Source organism: Halictus rubicundus, chromosome 2, assembly GCF_050948215.1.
Source record: "Halictus rubicundus isolate RS-2024b chromosome 2, iyHalRubi1_principal, whole genome shotgun sequence".
NCBI lineage: Eukaryota > Metazoa > Arthropoda > Insecta > Hymenoptera > Halictidae > Halictus > Halictus rubicundus.
In genome coordinates, this window is record NC_135150.1 from 11928137 (window position 1) to 11946155 (window position 18019).

Consider the following 18019-nt stretch of genomic DNA (forward strand, 5'->3'; position numbering starts at 1 on the left):
CATTAAAGTCAGCGTGCTGTAAAAAATTATATATCATGTTGAGTCGTGTTTGAATATATTCCAAAAAGATTTTTAGCTCTAGATCATTTAGTTTTCCTGTGATCAGTTTTCAAAGATTACATAGTGTTAGGTATCTCAACGAAAGCTTACCTTTAATGGTGAACTTCGAAAATTGCTTTTTCATTAACTGATTAGCCTACCTCCATGACACTTAGTACACTTATTTGTACATACAAGAACTAGATTCATAAATTTTTGTTCGCAATTGTCATCAACATTGCAAAAGTTATTCATCGAAGAAACAGAGAAGGATAGAAGAATTCGTTTTCGTGTTTTATGCGTGAGTTTGAAGTAACTTTCATTTTATTGAGTGATTCGTTGTTGTATTTCACATTTCATGCATTCACGAAATATACACACGTGTGGAATATGTTAATGATTTTTGTTGGAGAACCCAGCAGCCCGACATTAAAAAAGATAAGCAATTTTTATTTATTTGATTTCGTTTCGACGTTTCAAAGATTAACACGCGTGAAAACCTGAATTGAAGCGTACATCTCTTATTCGTTCATTATTGGTAGTTCAATACCGAAATATGTCAAATGTAATTTTACGAAGTTTATAATCCTTTTAGGTGCGTGAGTGGAATATTTTCAAATTTATGCGCGTAATGCATGCACGCTGCTGACGTCATTTCGTCCGCTCCACGTGAATCAACTTCGTTAAATGTTAATGTTCCTGTAAAACGTAATTGATCACAAACTGATCATACCAACATGCATATACCCCAACATAAATTAATATTGCAATAATAACTTTGCTTCTATAAAGCCGTCCTTTATTCAGATTGCATTTAGAAAAATTAAAGATTAGACTGCGGATGTTATACATTCGTTATAAAAACTGAAGGATAAAACAAGAAAGATTCAAGCAAAAACTAATCAGTATAATCCATTAAAATTATTAAAGGAAAACACACGTTTCTATTCAGCTACCAATTCTCGCAGTTGTTGAGAATTTTAATTTCGCATAAAAATCCGCAGTGTACCCAGAAATAAATCTTGAACACCGGATTGGTACATCTGAAACTCTACATTTAATCTAGAAGTGTGGATTTCTATAAAATCACCGTGTTTCAAGAAACAAAGGTGGCTCATCGAGAGATCAACGTACCAATGAAGTTCAGCAACTCGTATTTCACGGAAGCGCATCATTTCCCGCGAGCAGTTACTCGCGAACAGGACGGACTCCATCATTTTTAAAATTGAAAGTGCTTCTCCGGGTACGCCGCGGAAACTGTTCGTTCCGGACGTAAAACAAACATTTGTCAGCCGTTCTGAAGTCTTTATTCGCGGGTCCCGGGATAAATAACCTCGAAGCTGGCGGCAGATTTTCGTCTCGCAATTTCTCGCGTTTCTTTCTACGGTCGGCTAGCATCTCCGAGATCAGATAATAAAGAAACTCGACGAAACTTATGACCGAGCCGCCCAGACACAGTCCGAAGATTCCCCCGAAAGAAGCTGAAATTGCAGTTTCATTTCTTAGGTCGCAACTGGCCCGCTCATGCCGCTCATTATCATCCCTTTCATTCCCCTTTCGGTCTCAAAAAATCAATTTCAATTCCGCGTCTCGTAAATACATACCAAAAATTTGTTTATATAAACTCGTAATTACATCGATGAGACATTTATTGAACTATCGGGTTCGTCGGAAAATCTTGTTGCACGTCTTAATGTTTGCAGATAGGCTTTTACTTCATAACAGGACTTTTTAATTTGATGATATTTGGGAATTTTGTTTAGAAAAACTTTTGAGCATTACGATTCTACATTTAACATGCTTATTAAGCAACATCTGAAGAACGTACACAAATTTTTATATATTTATTTATCTGCCAAAATACGAAGGAAAAATTTCTGACTCGTTTCTAAAGCACTTCCAGCTCGATTTGACTTTGTTTTAAACGTTCTCTCTTAATCGCGGGACGTGCCAGACATAGTCGCCAGATGAGGGGAAGGAGCACGAATCGAGGGGAAAAAATTACCCTCTCCCTGCCAGTACCGGTTTGTCACGTGACCAAGCCGTGGCGGAAGCATGAGGGAATAGCGCGATGGAAGGGGAAATTAGAGTGGGGGGACAAGTCTTGATCCGGCGACTATGGTGTCAGACATGTACATTGAGAAAGTTTTCCTTACCCAAAAGATTGTCCCAGCCCAAGATGGTTTCCGTGCGGTACTCCATATACGAACCATCCCCGAAATACACGGAGAGAAACGAGATATTATTTACATACAAGCCGTGCCTGTAAGGAAACTCTCATGAAATGTCTTGCTCGTGAATGGGAAGAAAGAAGCTTTTGCACGCGAGGCCTCTCACAGTGCTCCATAATAAGAAGCAACAACGATAATATCCGTTTTCACGCTAATGCATTCTATTGCGCTCAACGCTTTCAAGTGGGAGTAGCAATTTTTCACAAATAAGTTGAACACCGTATTATTGGTATTTTCTGAACTAAAAATAGCTTCTTTTGAATTCTACTAAAAATATTAGGCTGCAAGCTTGCAGGTAGGAAGGGGATACAGTTGTTGTTAGTTTTTAATTTCACTGTGTCAATGCAATGAGAAATTCATCTAGTAATTAATTATTCATCTAGTAATCTTCGTGAATTTTCTTTTTGAAATTTTATGTCTGTTCTGAAATATCAGCAAAATTAATGGCCGGATTTTTCTCGTTAGTAGTTGTAAGTCACGAAGCGGCATTTTGCGATATCTTTTGAATTCTCGCCATTTTGATTGAACAGGGGCCGTATAATGTTTCCTATTGTAGTAGACACTTAATAATAATGATTATTTTCAGAATTCTCGATTAACAAATAGTTTCATAATCACAAAGATTAAGCGGAACTTACGTGAGCTCGGAATTGAACTCCGCATTGGTTATCCCAAGCGATTCGCTGACAACATTGAACGACTCATCGTTGCATTGTGGAAGGCAATTGCAATCTTTGTTGGACAAATGCAACTCCGAAACAATGCCTGCAAAATATCCAAGAAAAATTCTCCTCTTCCAAAACTCAAAATTTATAGTACAATTTGTTCATTAATTGCAGAAATGCATTGCTACTTACTCCTGCGGGATAGGATGCAATCGACATCGGTTAAGTAACATGTGCGAACATCTGGGTCTGGTGACAAACAATATAAACATTTGTAAACACATTGTATCAAATGAAATCGAGGAAATATGATCTAAAATGAAGTCGGTATGCATCGATGAGTTACTCACGTTCATCGGGGTAAAAGAAAGGCAGACATCCGCAAGGTTTGTAAGCATTTCGCTGGATGCACTCCGAGATGCACGTCTGGTAACTATACTTAACTTCACCGGGGCTCTGGACGTCGCCGATAACCAAAAGACAATTTCGAATGATATTTTCTATCGTATTTTCGAAAAAAAAAAACAGTAAGAGTAGAATACATAAATGAAAATAAAATGTCTCCCCTAAAACTCTTGAAATTATGTTTGGATGATTGATGCTTGTGCGACACGCCATTTTGTCGCTCTTGGAGTACTCTTGAATATCTTATAATTTTAATTTAATTTAAAGATATTCAAGAGTACTCCAAGAGCGACAAAATGGCGTGTCGCACAAGCATCAATCATCCAAACATAATTTGAAGAGTTTTAGGGGAGACATACGTAGAACACTGATGATCGCGAGCTTGCTATTTTACCATTTAAAAATATAAACATTTGTTTCATCTGTCGATAAATCGAAAAGCTACACTTTGAGAATTAGTTCCAACGAAACGTATGGAAAAATGGATGAACTGATCCGACAGCAAAATTTTACCTCGCCATCGAACAAACACATCCGCTTGTTCAAGGGTATGTTGCGGATGTTTTGCGAGCTGCTCACTTTCGTCCCGGAAAGTACCAACGTCATTACATGACCGGGAACCAGGGATGAGGACTGCGCCCCGACATCCGGATAATCTATCGGATCGTGTACCATCACGTTGGCACCAATGAACGGTCTTATCGAGCTTTTATAGTTCGCAGCGTCGATGTTTAGGGCGACCGATAAACCAATATCACGGCCTGCTCCTGGTGCACGCTGCAACATCACCGTTCAACCTTTCTGTACAGGATTTGCCAAGATGGTGTCGTTGATAGGGTGTTTCGAATGTTGAAGTTGATAAGGGCAATGGTATCGTGTCGATACGTCTCTGTACATCGAGTCTGAGCAAACCAAACTCGTCGAAACAAATTGGATTTTAGCGACTATTCTAGCCAGATGTCCTTTATTTGTTATTATTAGACCGTGGATTTTATGCAGTTATGACAAAATACATAAATATTTAAATATAACATGTTTAATATACAGGGTGGGGCAATAACTATGTCCAGTTTGGATATTGCCGTTATTTGTAATAATATGAAAAAATGTTATATAGAAAACTTACACGGTATAGAGGGGGGCATATTGTGACACAAACATTTTCTGCGTGGGTGGAGGCATAGAGGAGATTTCAAGGTCAACTCTATTTTTTTAAATGGAATGCTATGTTTTTTTTATCGCGATGTGATAGCCAGTGTTGAGACGAATTCAGCGAGTTATCATTGAAGGTCATGCAAGGTCAAATATGGTAGTAAAATAAACTTTATTACGTTACGGGAAATGCTCGAATTGATGAAAGTGTTTGAGTACGGGTGGGAGAAAATTTAAAAGGTGGTTCTCTATGACAATATAAAACGAAAGTGAAGATTTAAAAAATTTCGATTTCGGCTTCATTTTTAATTCGCCTAAAATGCGGCAACCCTGCCAACAGAGGTGTACGTTGCGTACGTGACAGAGGCGCACCACAGTCACGTAAACAAATACGTGCATTTTTGTGAATACTTGCACTTGCGAGGATTTCATTCAATATTTACGGACACGATGGATCCATGCAAACCACGTTATAGTGATCACGAGTAAATTACTTATGCGAGCCTGATTGTTAAGTGAGAAGACATTGATCCCTTCTACTCGATAATTCCATAGGGCGGATATTAGAAATACCCTTGTGCATTTTAACGAGTAAGCACGTTCAATATCGTCCAACGATTAATTTGTGAATCCTTAAAACATTTTCACCTCGTTGGGGCCTCAAATGAGAACCAAGGTAAGCATTTATTTGTCACTTGATACCTGCCGTCGCGCGCCTCTATGGCGTACACAACGGATACCACTGTTGGCCGGGTTGCCGCATTTTAGGCGGATTTTATTCTTCATTTTCGTCTTATATTGTCATTGGGAATCACCCCCTAAATTTTCTCCCAGTCGAACACTGTACATTTATATATAAATATTTAATTGATTGGTCAAATACAAAACTAAAATGACATTAGTAGAATTTAAGGATGTTGTTCTATTATTTTTTAAAGAGCCTGTTACGTTGATTGCGTGATATTGTGTAATCATGAAGTCGACAGTAAAAGATTCAGTATATTGTTACCAGAATTTTGTTAACACCCGGTAAAAACTCTGAGGAATTATCGGGTTGCTTTGGTTCGTTGGCCATTGTAATGTTCGCCAGCCACGAATCGTTGCTTCTGAAAAAAGGATAAAAATTTTCTATGAAGGACCTTGAAAACAAAAATTAATGCATTCCAATATTGTAGCAACTTAAAATAGAAATGAAACATTAGAATTCGAAAGTTACTGATTGACAAACTGCGGATCTTTACGCAAAAATGTTCCGCATCAATCGCAATTGTTTTAAGAATTTGATAGGAACTTGAAGATAATAATCTATTAATTTTTACTAGAAGCATATGAAAGCCGCAGTTGATTGATCACATGTTCATACATTTTCGAAAGGTCATAGTGATAGTTGAAGCTACAGCAGAAGCCCTCTTTCGATTTCACAGTTTTGAAAATTTTGTCGCAGTTGTAGATCTGACCGAGCCAGGAGCATCTGACCAACATGGCGTTGCAAGGTTGCATCAACTGCAATAAAAAGGCAGCGTCATCATAAGCCATAAATATCAGAATATTTCAATCGACAGAAACACCCCCCATAAAACTGATCCCCACAGAATGTGCTTGATTTCTTGTCGAAAGCAAAGAACCATTTTCTGCAGTGTGTAATATTAATAAGGTATTTCTATTGATTGAAATATTTTGATTAAAATTATCCCCACACAATACGTTTGATTTTCTTAGGAATTAATACACAGAGCTTGTCGAAAGCAACGAACTTCTGTAACATGTACTACAATGTTCGCAAGAAATCTACCGAGATAACAAGGGGTATTGTTCACCTCGAGCATTAGTTTTTCGACGGTGTAACCGAGCGTGTCGAGGGCCCACGCCGCGGTTGCGTTATCGATCTCGATTTTATCAGGTCGTATCAGTTTCATCAGTGATGAAAACAGTCTATTGGTCATGGGGATGTCGAATCCATTCATCAGCCTGTTCGGACAAATTGAATTCAGTGCACGAAATGAATTAGAAAACATTGAGGAGAACGAAGTAAATGAGAATCTTAATTAAACAAACTGTTTCTCTGTTCGTTGCGACGAAATATCAACAGAACAAATGAATTTCTCTGCGAACGCATTTAGACAGATCTGCAAGCTTTACTTTCCATTACCGACGACTTTTACGATGATAAAATATTTTACACGGTAAATTATACAAGTGTTCCGTTACAGAAAACTTTTATTTCAGCTTGAAACCAGCTCAAAGAAATTTGCTTTGTCTAACTTCCGGAACATCACACACTGAACTCTGTTCTGTTGCTTGATTTCATAATGTAAGTTTGGATTACAAAGCCGCGGAATGAACGTGTTGCGAAGGGAACTTTACTCAATAAAGAATCGAGGTAAAATGTTTCTGACATACTATCAGTCGAAACTCTTTTAATTAATGGATCACGTCCGGGCACAGAGTTAATTTCACAATTTCACCTGACGATTGAATAAAAGCGAGAACTTTAATCGAAACAATTAAAAAAAATATATTCTAACTGCGATAAATTAGAACGTAGACTTACAATTTTCTGGCAATCTCGTGAGCGTGCACTCCGTAAACTTTATTATTGTTGCATATCGTAATCGCCGGGAATTGTAGATCCTTAATCGGGTTCGAGGTATCGATGATCGTCACTGTAGGATTATTCGAATAATGTTCCCACAACCGTAGCATCAGTGTCAAACAGAAAAAAATGGCTGCCATACAAATCTACGCAGAATTCTCCGTCAGATTAAAATAATTTTCCAGAGAACTAGTAAAGAACGTTTTACTCACCGCAAACCAAATTGCTCGTTCGAATCTGGTTTCGGCAGTGACGATGTAACGAAATCCGTGCAGACCGCTATTTTCGCAATAAACGTGGAAAAATTTTTTCACAGATCGTGCGATGCTTGACCGACACACAGATCGCCCTACAAAGAAACAAATAAATTCTATCGGTCCTCTTGATTTGTTCAACTCTATGTAATACATATAAAACGAAAGGAGCGAATTGGACGGCTAATATCTCAGCCATTTTGATTGAGAAACGGAGAAAATCGATTTTAAAAACGTTACAATGGAAGGAAAGTAATTAAATAATAAATTGTACGAGTTCCCTTGATTTTCCATCCCCTGCAGCTCAAAACCACATTTTTCAAAGTTGTAGCATGAACCACCCTTATTACGAAAATTTCCACAATGATTAAATTTTAGCGAACTCGATGGAAGAGGATACTACGCAATGAAGGTAAAGAACGCAGAATAACTGCGAACAATTTCGACGCCCACAAGATCTTGTCCATACCCACATTGGGAAACTATAGCCCAGGTGATCGGAAGATTCTCGGTGAAGCTGTCTGATCAGTTAGACGTTTCGAGTTGCAACGTGCGGCTCGATACCGTGCAAAGGCACAGCCGTAAACACGGCGTTCCTCCCCTTTTATTCGCTCGGAGAAGCGAATCCCATTACAGCGCATTATAAACAACGAGGAACGGACAAAACACTCAACTAAGAAGCTCAACTCGCTGTCGTACAAGCCCTTTGTCGCGGACACTAAAAGGCTGCTACAATTATATTGTAGAAACTGCGGGGAGAACAATGGCGACCTTGTGGGAGGATGAGTGACTTCTTCACTGTTCTTCTGATGAGTGAAATACCTAAAACGCCAGCTGATCGTGAAGTATATTATGATGCAACGTCTAGTAATAACTATAATAACCGAACTGCGGATTTTTATGCAAAATAAAATTTTTTCTCGTTATGCGAAAGAAATAAAATAGTGAAACAATGAATTAAAATTCTATAAAAAATTGCTATCGTTGAATTTTGTAATATCCGCTTAATTGATAACAGGATCGTTATTTCGCGATAAGTACAGCGCCTATAATCAGCGAAATGGATGAACCGTGAATCCTCTTAGATTAGTATAGCCAGTCACTCACCAAGCCTGCTCGCTTTCTTAGCTGAACGATAACCGTACCGCGGTAACCTTTGCATTCTGACATTTTCAGGATCGACTGTGCCAGACACCAAATACGAACGTCGGCCAAACTGGCTGTCACAAGACCCATCAAACGAATGAACGAATTAGTGTCGCGAATGATACCGAGGAACGCCCAACGCGTCCAAGCAATACCATTTTCTACCAATTTCGCGCGGCAAATTCTAGGAAATGGCATTATTAGGCTAATCCATAACCACTCAGGCAAATGATACAGAGGGAAGAGGCCAGAAAAAATAATAGATCGTCGGCGATCGATGGACGGTCTGTCATGGTCAACGAATTGGTTTAACTGCGGGTTGTGAAAATCGGAAATGGACTTGAAATTGAACGTGTCGCAGTGGCAATCGATGCTCAATTGTTATGCACGGCCTTATGGAACTGGTTACAATATTGGTGGGAAGTCGTGTTCGTAATGATATTTTAAGTCATGATGGAATCACTAAAATTCAGGCGTGGGAAATATATTTTTAACGTTGTGTATGGCAACATTTTGTAGTTTTTAATCAGGATGATTTTCATACGAAATGGAATAAATCATTCTTAGTGACTTGAAGTCAATGAATGGAACTTAAAGTGGTTTAATACACGAGAGATTTTAGAAAAATTTAATTAGTTAGTGGAACATTGAATGTGTCAGTTTTCGACGATTCAGTTTTCAGATTTCAAATTACAGCATTAGAATGAATAGTTCTTCAGGATGTACTCACTGACAAGAAGAGGACGCTCTTATCAGTCATTTAAAACTTCTAGGTCGATAAGGCAGTATACTCGAGCTTTTATCACAGACGGTATACAAGGTATAGAAGAGGTATAGAAACACAAATGAGGTATAGGAGTAGACCAATCACCATATCACAGACGAGGTATAGGAGTAGACCAATCACCATATGGGGTTTCGTGTCTCACGATCTGAAATACCGACATCGTTAACAACAACTAGATTTCTTACGCCCTCTACGCTGACGAACGACAAATGCTGCAACTAGATCCACGAGAAGCTTAGGTCATATACCTATTATATAATAAATAAAACGACCTCCGATCGAAGGAAAACCAATTTTAGGCAAAAAATATCAATTTTAAGAAAAGGAACTTATCAAAAGTTCCGAAACAAATTTCAATTAGAAATCCAGGAAAAAAGGTGACGATGAAAACTGTGTTTTTCGGTTAGTAATTCAAAGGAGCTTACCAAGAAGCTGAAGGTGGACCAGGGGAAAACAAAGAAAGCATTGAAGGCCCACCTTGGCACATCCCGAGCTAGTCTAAAGTAAATTCTGACACAATTCAATTGAATACACAAGTTTTTATAATTAGTAAGTCTTAAATTCCATTTTACAATGTTATCGCGAATTATAAATCAGCAGCTATTAGCTCGATATTATTCTCTATTTGTAAGATACTAAAAGTTCTTACAAATAGAGAATAATAACGATTGCCCAGGTCTCACCACGAGGAGGTTGCTGCACGAGAGACCCGAAAGGAAGCCAGAAGGAATTCAATACGCTTCCTTCTGACTCCCTTTCTTACAATGAAGATTTACAATATTACAAACTAAATTTCGCAGATCGCTAAATGGGAAAGATTACTTTTCCACAGACGGAAAAGGTCACTTTACCATTTAGCGTATATCGAGTAATTATTGCGGAGCAAAAGGCGCGAATCGGAGAAGAAGTCTCCGATCCACGGGGGATCAAGAACGAATCAGGCAGAAGGCTCTGATTCTTTCGAAGAGAGAAACAAAACCGAACCAGAGCAGAAGGCTCTGGTTCGAGGGTGACGCGACGCGTACAATGCTTGCAGAACCAACTCCAGCCAGCACCGATACCCGACGTGTCCTCACGAAGAGCGATAGCCGAGAGAAGCGTTCAAACGATACCCTAAGTTTCCCCCACCCACCTGTCGCCAGGCAACGACTAGCGTTGAGGCGACTCGGGTGGACTTACGGCAGGGAGGATTTTACACGAGTGAACAGGTCTCTCGAACATCTCTCTCAATGGATCTACGCCGAGCACCGGTACCAACCGGTCTGGTACATACAAGCAAGGTCCGACACAGCAGAAGGCTGTGTCGGAATCAAAAATCGAACCGAGCAAAGTGAAGTTACGGCAATAATTACTCGACATTTATACAATACTAATAAACAAGCTTAATAACTAACGCACGCACTCGAATCGAGCAATTATTGTGAGCCAAAAAAAAAACTAAATCTGACAAGTCTGAACAATTCCAGAGAAAATAAAAATGGAGCAGAAGGCTCAGATTTACGAGAAAGAAAAATGAAAGAAGCGAACCAGAGTAGTAGCCTCTGGTTCGAGGATGACGTTACCAACTGGTCACAGCAGAAGGCTGTGACCCAAATCAACAAGCGAAACTAACAAAGTGAATCTAACACAGTAATTGCTCGAGAACTAATACGAACTTATAAATACTGTGAAGTCTTCTTACTATTCGTTGTCTTCGTTCGACGATGATCATGCTGAACTGTTGCGATTTAACTGAAACAGACTAATAATAATTAGACACAAAATGGAGGAACACAGAAGTAATCGAAGAAGAAACGAGTCTTCGTACGATGCGTTGTCTTCGTTCGATGATAAATTTCTGCAACTGTTCTACTCAATCTGAAACAGATTAGTAATGATTAGACACAAAACAATGGAGGAACAACGAAGTATCAGAAGACGATGAAATAAAGACAAAACGATGACCCCGTACACGAGTACGGCCTACCTAACATGCACACGAGTGCAAATCTACCAGCTCACGAGAGCCAAGCTAACCCCGTACACGAGTACGGCCTACCTAATATGCACAAGAGTGCAAATCTAACAGGCTCACGAGTGCCAAACTAACCCCGTAAACGAGTACGGCCTACCTAACATGCACAAGAGTGCAAATCTAACGGCTCACGAGAGCCAAACCAACCCCGTACACAAGTACGGCCTAACCGACAAGAAGCTAAGAGTAGATGAAGTCAGAACTTCAATCTACTGAGGTGGCGCTTCGGGGCGCCCCGGGTTCGCCAATACCCGTACTCACCCACAGCAGTGAGTCCCTGAGGGACCTCCGTTCGGAGGAATACCAATTTAAAACCAGACATATAAATTTTAGAATAAGAACTTTTGAAAGTTCAGAAATAAATTTCAATTGGAAAGGTGAACAATTCCAATCGAAAATAAATCAAACGAAATTGGGACGCAACGACATAAAGGCTAGGGTCATAGCAATTTTAAGAAACGGAACTTTTAAAAAGTTCAGAAGCAAATTTCAATTAGAAATCCAGAAAAAAATGTACGATGTTTATTGAATGAAAAAGTATTCCGAAACAAGAAGTGTGTGTTTCGATTAATAATTAAAAGGAGCTGCCAAGAAGGCGTAGGTGGGACAAGGGTAAACAAGGAAAGCACAAAGGAAAGCAGGAAGGACCCTTAGCCCACCCCGAGCAAGTTTAAAATAAATTCAGACACAATTCAATTAAATACACAAGTTTTTATTATTAGTACGTCTTAAATTTTATTTCACAATGTTATCGCAAAGTATAAATGAGCAGCTATTTGCTCGATATTATTCTCTATTTGTAAGATAATAGAAGTTCTTGCAAATAGAGAATAATAACGATTGCCCGGGTCTCACCACGAGGAGGTTGCTGCTCAAGAGACCCGAAAGGAAGCCAGAAGGAACTCGATACGCTTCCTTCTGACTCCCTTTCTTACAACGACGCTTTCGAGTCTTACAAACTAAATTTCGCAGAGTATGTCGAGTAATTATTGCGGGGAAAAAGGTGTGAGTCGGAGAAGAAGTCTCCGATTCACGGGAGATTAAAAACGAATCAGGCAGAAGGCTCTGATTCTTCCAAAGAGAGAAACAAAACCGAACCAGAGCAGAAGGCTCTGGATCGAGGGTGACGCGACGCGTACAATGCTTGCAGAACCAACTCCAGCCAGCACCGATACCCGACGTGTCCTCACGAAGAGCGATGGTCGAGAGAAGCGTTCAAACGATACCCTAAGTTTCCCCCACCCACCTGTCGCCAGGCAACGACTAGCGTTGAGGCGACTCGGGTGGACTTACGGCAGGGAGGATTTTACACGAGTGAACAGGTCTCTCGGACATCCCTCTCAATGGATCTACGCCGAGCACCGGTACCAACCGGTCTGGTACATACAAGCAAGGTCCGACACAGCATAAGGCTGTGTCGGAATCAAAAATCGAACCGAGCAAAGTGAAGTTACGGCAATAATTACTCGACATTTATACAATACTAATAAACAAGCTTAATAACTAACGCACGCACTCGAATCGAGCAATTATTGTGAGCCAAAAAAAAAACTAAATCTGACAAGTCTGAACAATTCCAGAGAAAATAAAAATGGAGCAGAAGGCTCAGATTTACGAGAAAGAAAAATGAAAGAAGCGAACCAGAGTAGTAGCCTCTGGTTCGAGAGTGACGTTACCAACTGGTCACAGCAGAAGGCTGTGACCCAAATCAACCAGCGAAACTAACAAAGTGAATCTAACACAATAATTGCTCGAGAACTAATACGAACTTATAAATACTGTGAAGTCTTCTTACTATTCGTTGTCTTCGTTCGACGATGATCATGCTGAACTGTTGTGATTTAACTGAAACAGACCAATAATAATTAGACACAAAATGGAGGAACACAGAAGTAATCGAAGAAGAAACGAATCTTCGTACGATGCGTTGTCTTCGTTCGATGATAAATTTCTGCAACTGTTGTACTCAATCTGAAACAGATTAGTAATGATTAGACACAAAACAATGGAGGAACAACGAAGTATAAGAAGACGATGAAATAAAGACAAAACGATGACCCCGTACACGAGTACGGCCTACCTAACATGCACACGAGTGCAAATCTACCAGCTCACGAGAGCCAAGCTAACCCCGTACACGAGTACGGCCTACCTAATATGCACAAGAGTGCAAATCTAACAGGCTCACGAGAGCCAAACAAACCCCGTACACAAGTACGGCCTACCCGACAAGAAACTAAGAGTAGATGAAGTCAGAACTTCAATCTACTGAGGTGGCGCTTCGGGGCGCCCCGGGTTCGCCAATACCCGTACTCACCCACAGCAGTGAGTCCCTGAGGGACCTCCGTTCGGAGGAATACCAATTTAAAACCAGATATATAAATTTTAGAATAAGAACTTTTGAAAGTTCAGAAATAAATTTGAATTGGAAAGATGAACAATTCCAATCGAAAATAAATCAAACGAAATTGGGACGCAACGACATAAAGGCTAGGGTCATAGCAATTTTAAGAAACGGAACTTTTAAAAAGTTCAGAAGCAAATTTCAATTAGAAATCCAGAAAAAATGTACGATGTTTATTGAATGAAAAAGTATTCCGAAACAAGAAGTGTGTGTTTCGATTAATAATTAAAAGGAGCTGCCAAGAAGGCGTAGGTGGGCCAAGGGTAAACAAGGAAAGCGAGAAGGAAGGCAGGAAGGACCCTTGGCCCACCCCATGCAAGTTTAAAATAAATTCAGACACAATTCAATTAAATACACAAGTTTTTATTATCAGTACGTCTTAAATTTTATTTCACAATGTTATCGCAAATTACAAATGAGCAGCTATTAGCTCGATTTTATTCATTATTTGTTAGATAATAGAAGATCTAACAAATAGAGAATATTATCGATTGCCCGGGTCTCACCACGAGGAGGTTGCTGCACAAGAGACCCGAAAGGAAGCCAGAAGGAATTCAATACGCTTCCTTCTGACTCCCTTTCTTACAACGACGCTTTCGAGTTTTACAAACTAAATTTCGCAACGTATGTCGAGTAATTATTGCGGATAAAAAATGTGTGAGTCGGAGAAGAAGTCTCCAATCCACGGTGGGTGAAGAACGAATCAGGCAGAAGGCTCTGATTCTTTCGAAGAGAGAAACAAAACCGAACCAGAGCAGAAGGCTCTGGTTCGAGGGTGACGCGACGCGTACAATGCTTGCAGAACCAACTCCAGCCAGCACCGATACCCGACGTGTCCTCACGAAGAGCGATGGTCGAGAGAAGCGTTCAAACGATACCCTAAGTTTCCCCCACCCACCTGTCGCCAGGCAACGACTAGCGTTGAGGCGACTCGGGTGGACTTACGGCAGGGAGGATTTTACACGAGTGAACAGGTCTCTCGAATATCCCTCTCAATGGATCTACGCCGAGCACCGGTACCAACCGGTCTGGTACATACAAGCAAGGTCCGACACAGCAGAAGGCTGTGTCGGAGTCAAAAATCGAACCGAGCAAAGTCAAGTTGGGGCAAAAATTACTCAACATATATACAATACTAACAAACAACCTTAATAACTAACGCACGAACTTAAGTCGAGCAATTATTGTGAGCAAAAAAAAAGACCTGAGTCTAAGAAGTCTCTGAATAATGACAGAGAAAATAAAAATGGAGCACATGGCTCAGATTTACCACAGCAGAAGGCTGTGACCCAAATCAACAAACGAAACTAACATAGTGATTCTAATACAATAATTGCTCGAGAACTAATACGAACTTATAAATAATAAGAAGTCTTCATACCACGTTGTCTTCGTTTCATGTGGTGTCTTCGTTCGACGATAAATTTTCTCGACTGTAATACTCACTCTGAAACAGACTAATAATAATTAGACACGATACAATGGTGGAACCGAAGTAAAAGAAGACGACGAAACAAAGATGAAACGATGACCCCGTACACGAGTACGGCCTACCTAACATGCACAAGAGTGCGAAATCTAACCAGCTCACGAGAGCCAACCTAACACCAGCTCACGAGAGCCAAGCTAACCCCGTACACGAGTACGGCCTACCTAATATGCACGAGAGTGCGAAACTAACCGGCTCACGAGAGCCAACCTAACACCAGCTCACGAGAGCCAAGCTAACCCCGTACACGAGTACGGCCTACCTAATATGCACAAGAGTGCAAATCTACCCGGCTCACGAGAGCCAAACAAACCCCGTACACAAGTACGGCCTACCCGACAAGAAGCTAAGAGTAGATGAAGTCAGAACTTCACTCTACTGAGGTGGCGCTTCGGGGCGCCCCGGGTTCGCCAATACCCGTACTCACCCACAGCAGTGAGTCCCTGAGGGACCTCCGTTCGGAGGAATACCAATTTAAAACCAGATATATAAATTTTAGAAGAAGAACTTTTGAAAGTTCAGAAATAAATTTCAATTGGAAAGATGAACAATTCCAATCCAAAATAAATCAAACGAAATTGGGACGCAACAACATAAAGGCTAGGGTCGCCCCGGGTTCGCAAATACCCGTACTCACCCACGGGCCCCACCCGTGAGTGAGTCGCCGGGGGACCTCCGTTCGGAGGAATACCAATTTTAAATCAGATAAATAAATTTTAGAAGATGAACTCTTGAAAGTTCAGAAATAATTTTTAATTTGAAAGTTGAACAATTTTAATCAAGAATAAATATAGCGAAATTAGAACGCAACAACCTACAAGCTTGGGTGCCCCGGGTTCGCTAATACCCGTACTCACTCACGGCCGCATCCGTGAGTGAGCCCATGAGGGAGCTCCGTTCGGAGGAATACCAATTTTAAACCATATACACAAATTTTACAAGGGGGACTTTTGAAAGTTTAGAAATAAATATTCGATCGGAAAGATGGACAATCCGAATCAAAAATAAATCGAACGAAATTGGGACGCAAAGACCTACAAGCTCGGGTCGCCCCGAGTTCGTTAATACCCGTACTCACCCACGGGCCCGGCCCGTGAGTGAGCCCCTGAGGGACCTCCGTTCGGAGGAATACCAATTTTATGTTAAAAATATAATATTTCAGAGTACGAATTTTATGTAAAAAATATAATATAATTTCAAAATACCAAATTTATTTCAAAAATATAATATAATATAATAAAATTTCAAAATACCAATTTTATGTCAAAAATATAATATAATATAACAAAATTTCAAAATACCAATTTTATGTCAAAAGTATAATATAATATAATATAATTTCAAAATACCAATTTTATGTCAAAAATATAATATAATATAATAAAATTTCAAAATACCAATTTTATGTCAAAAATATAATATAATGTAATTTCAAGAAACGAAACTTGTGAAAAATTCCGAAGCAAATTCGAATTAAAAATACAGAAATAATAACACTGTCCAACAAAATTAAATTTTTTCGAGTTTTGCAATACCTGTTGGGTGATTCTTATACACTTTATCACCCTAAAACCGAATCTGAAAGTAGAATTGCTTCATCGCGCAACGTTTTCGAAAAATTTTGGTTTTTGTAAAAATGCCCGATTTTGATACGAAACGACGTGTTACGCAAAAACTAAATACGCGAGAAAGCTCAAATTTGAGTCAAGAGATAGAGGGGACTCTCCTCTACATATTCATATAGTCAATTATATTTTTATGTACTTCCTAATAGTTGTAAATGGTTGTTAAAGTTTGAAAATGTGCCGACGCGGGTACTTTGTACGCTCTATTTTTGTATTTATGTGAAAAATCCTTTATCTAGCAGGAATTTACTATACAGGAATGCATTCTACAGACATTTCTGGTAAAGAAACCATTCACGAAAAGTATTTGGTTCCCTTAATGTACGAGAAGGATCAGAAAATGTTAATTGACAGCGTGTGCGCGACGCGTTCGCGCCAGACGGCCATTGCAGCCTTTTCGCGACTCGCCAGGGCCGTCGCTATGCGTAGTCGACGTTGGTACCACTCAAGTATGTCTTTGCTTACTATGCTTAATTAAATACATTTTTTTTTGTCTTTTTGGGTGCCAATCATTACAAAAGATTATAAAAATACGAGTTATATTCACATTTCATTGTGGAAATGCTTAATAAAGAAAATTGACCGCAGCAATTTTATTTTCAGTAATTGTTGTCTTATCTTTATAATTGTAATACCAATGGACATTCAAGATTCTTCCGATTAAAATAAGTCCAAACACTATGTAAATGGGACTATTTTTATCGATTTTATTGATCGAAGTACATAATTAAGACATAGATCGCTCTATATTAAATCGATAAAATCTCGCGGAAGTGTATAAATCAGCCGGACTGTTTTTGTTATATTCATGACGAAATTATTTTAAAATCAAAACAAGGAATACAATTCCAGCATTAATCTTTCATCAAGATATTTCAACAGTGGAAAAACGTTACAAAGGAAAAGACTTATGTGCGGATGCTTGCTGATTACTGCTGGACACTTATTATTGAAAATCGGGATACCAGGAACAAACGTCAAGCAAGGCGGGACCATTTTTAATTTGTTTACATCAGAAATAGGTAAGTTTTTGTATTCAATTTTCTTTATTAAGCATTTCCACAATGAAATGTGAATATAACTCGTATTTTTATAATCTTTTGTAATGATTGGCACCCAAAAAGACAAAAAAAATGTATTTAATTAAGCATAGTAAGCAGACATACTTGAGTGGTACCAACGTCGACTACGCATAGCGACGGCCCTGGCGAGTCG

At 39.4% G+C, this 18019-nt stretch overlaps 1 protein-coding gene across 2 annotated transcripts; it reads right to left on the reverse strand.

The window, feature by feature from the left end:
- Window positions 1-372: 372 nt before the first annotated feature.
- On the reverse strand, window positions 373-7400 carry LOC143362611 (pickpocket protein 28). 2 transcript variants are annotated; one of them, XR_013083674.1, is made up of 12 exons: window positions 7298-7400; window positions 7044-7231; window positions 6310-6460; window positions 5856-5995; window positions 5502-5598; window positions 3854-4117; window positions 3286-3391; window positions 3128-3184; window positions 2909-3035; window positions 2196-2302; window positions 1174-1520; window positions 373-738 (listed from the first exon to the last, which is right to left on the reverse strand). XR_013083674.1 is itself a non-coding variant. In XM_076802955.1 (11 exons), the coding sequence occupies exons 2-11, from the start codon at window positions 7223-7225 to the stop codon at window positions 1228-1230; spliced, it is 1524 nt and encodes a 507-aa protein (XP_076659070.1). In that variant the 5' UTR covers window positions 7226-7231; window positions 7298-7400; the 3' UTR covers window positions 1118-1227. The 2 variants fall into 2 exon arrangements, 1 of the variants encoding a protein (XP_076659070.1); XM_076802955.1 differs by lacking the exon at window positions 373-738 and having other exon boundaries at window positions 1118-1520.
- Between the last annotated feature and the right edge of the window lie 10619 nt (window positions 7401-18019).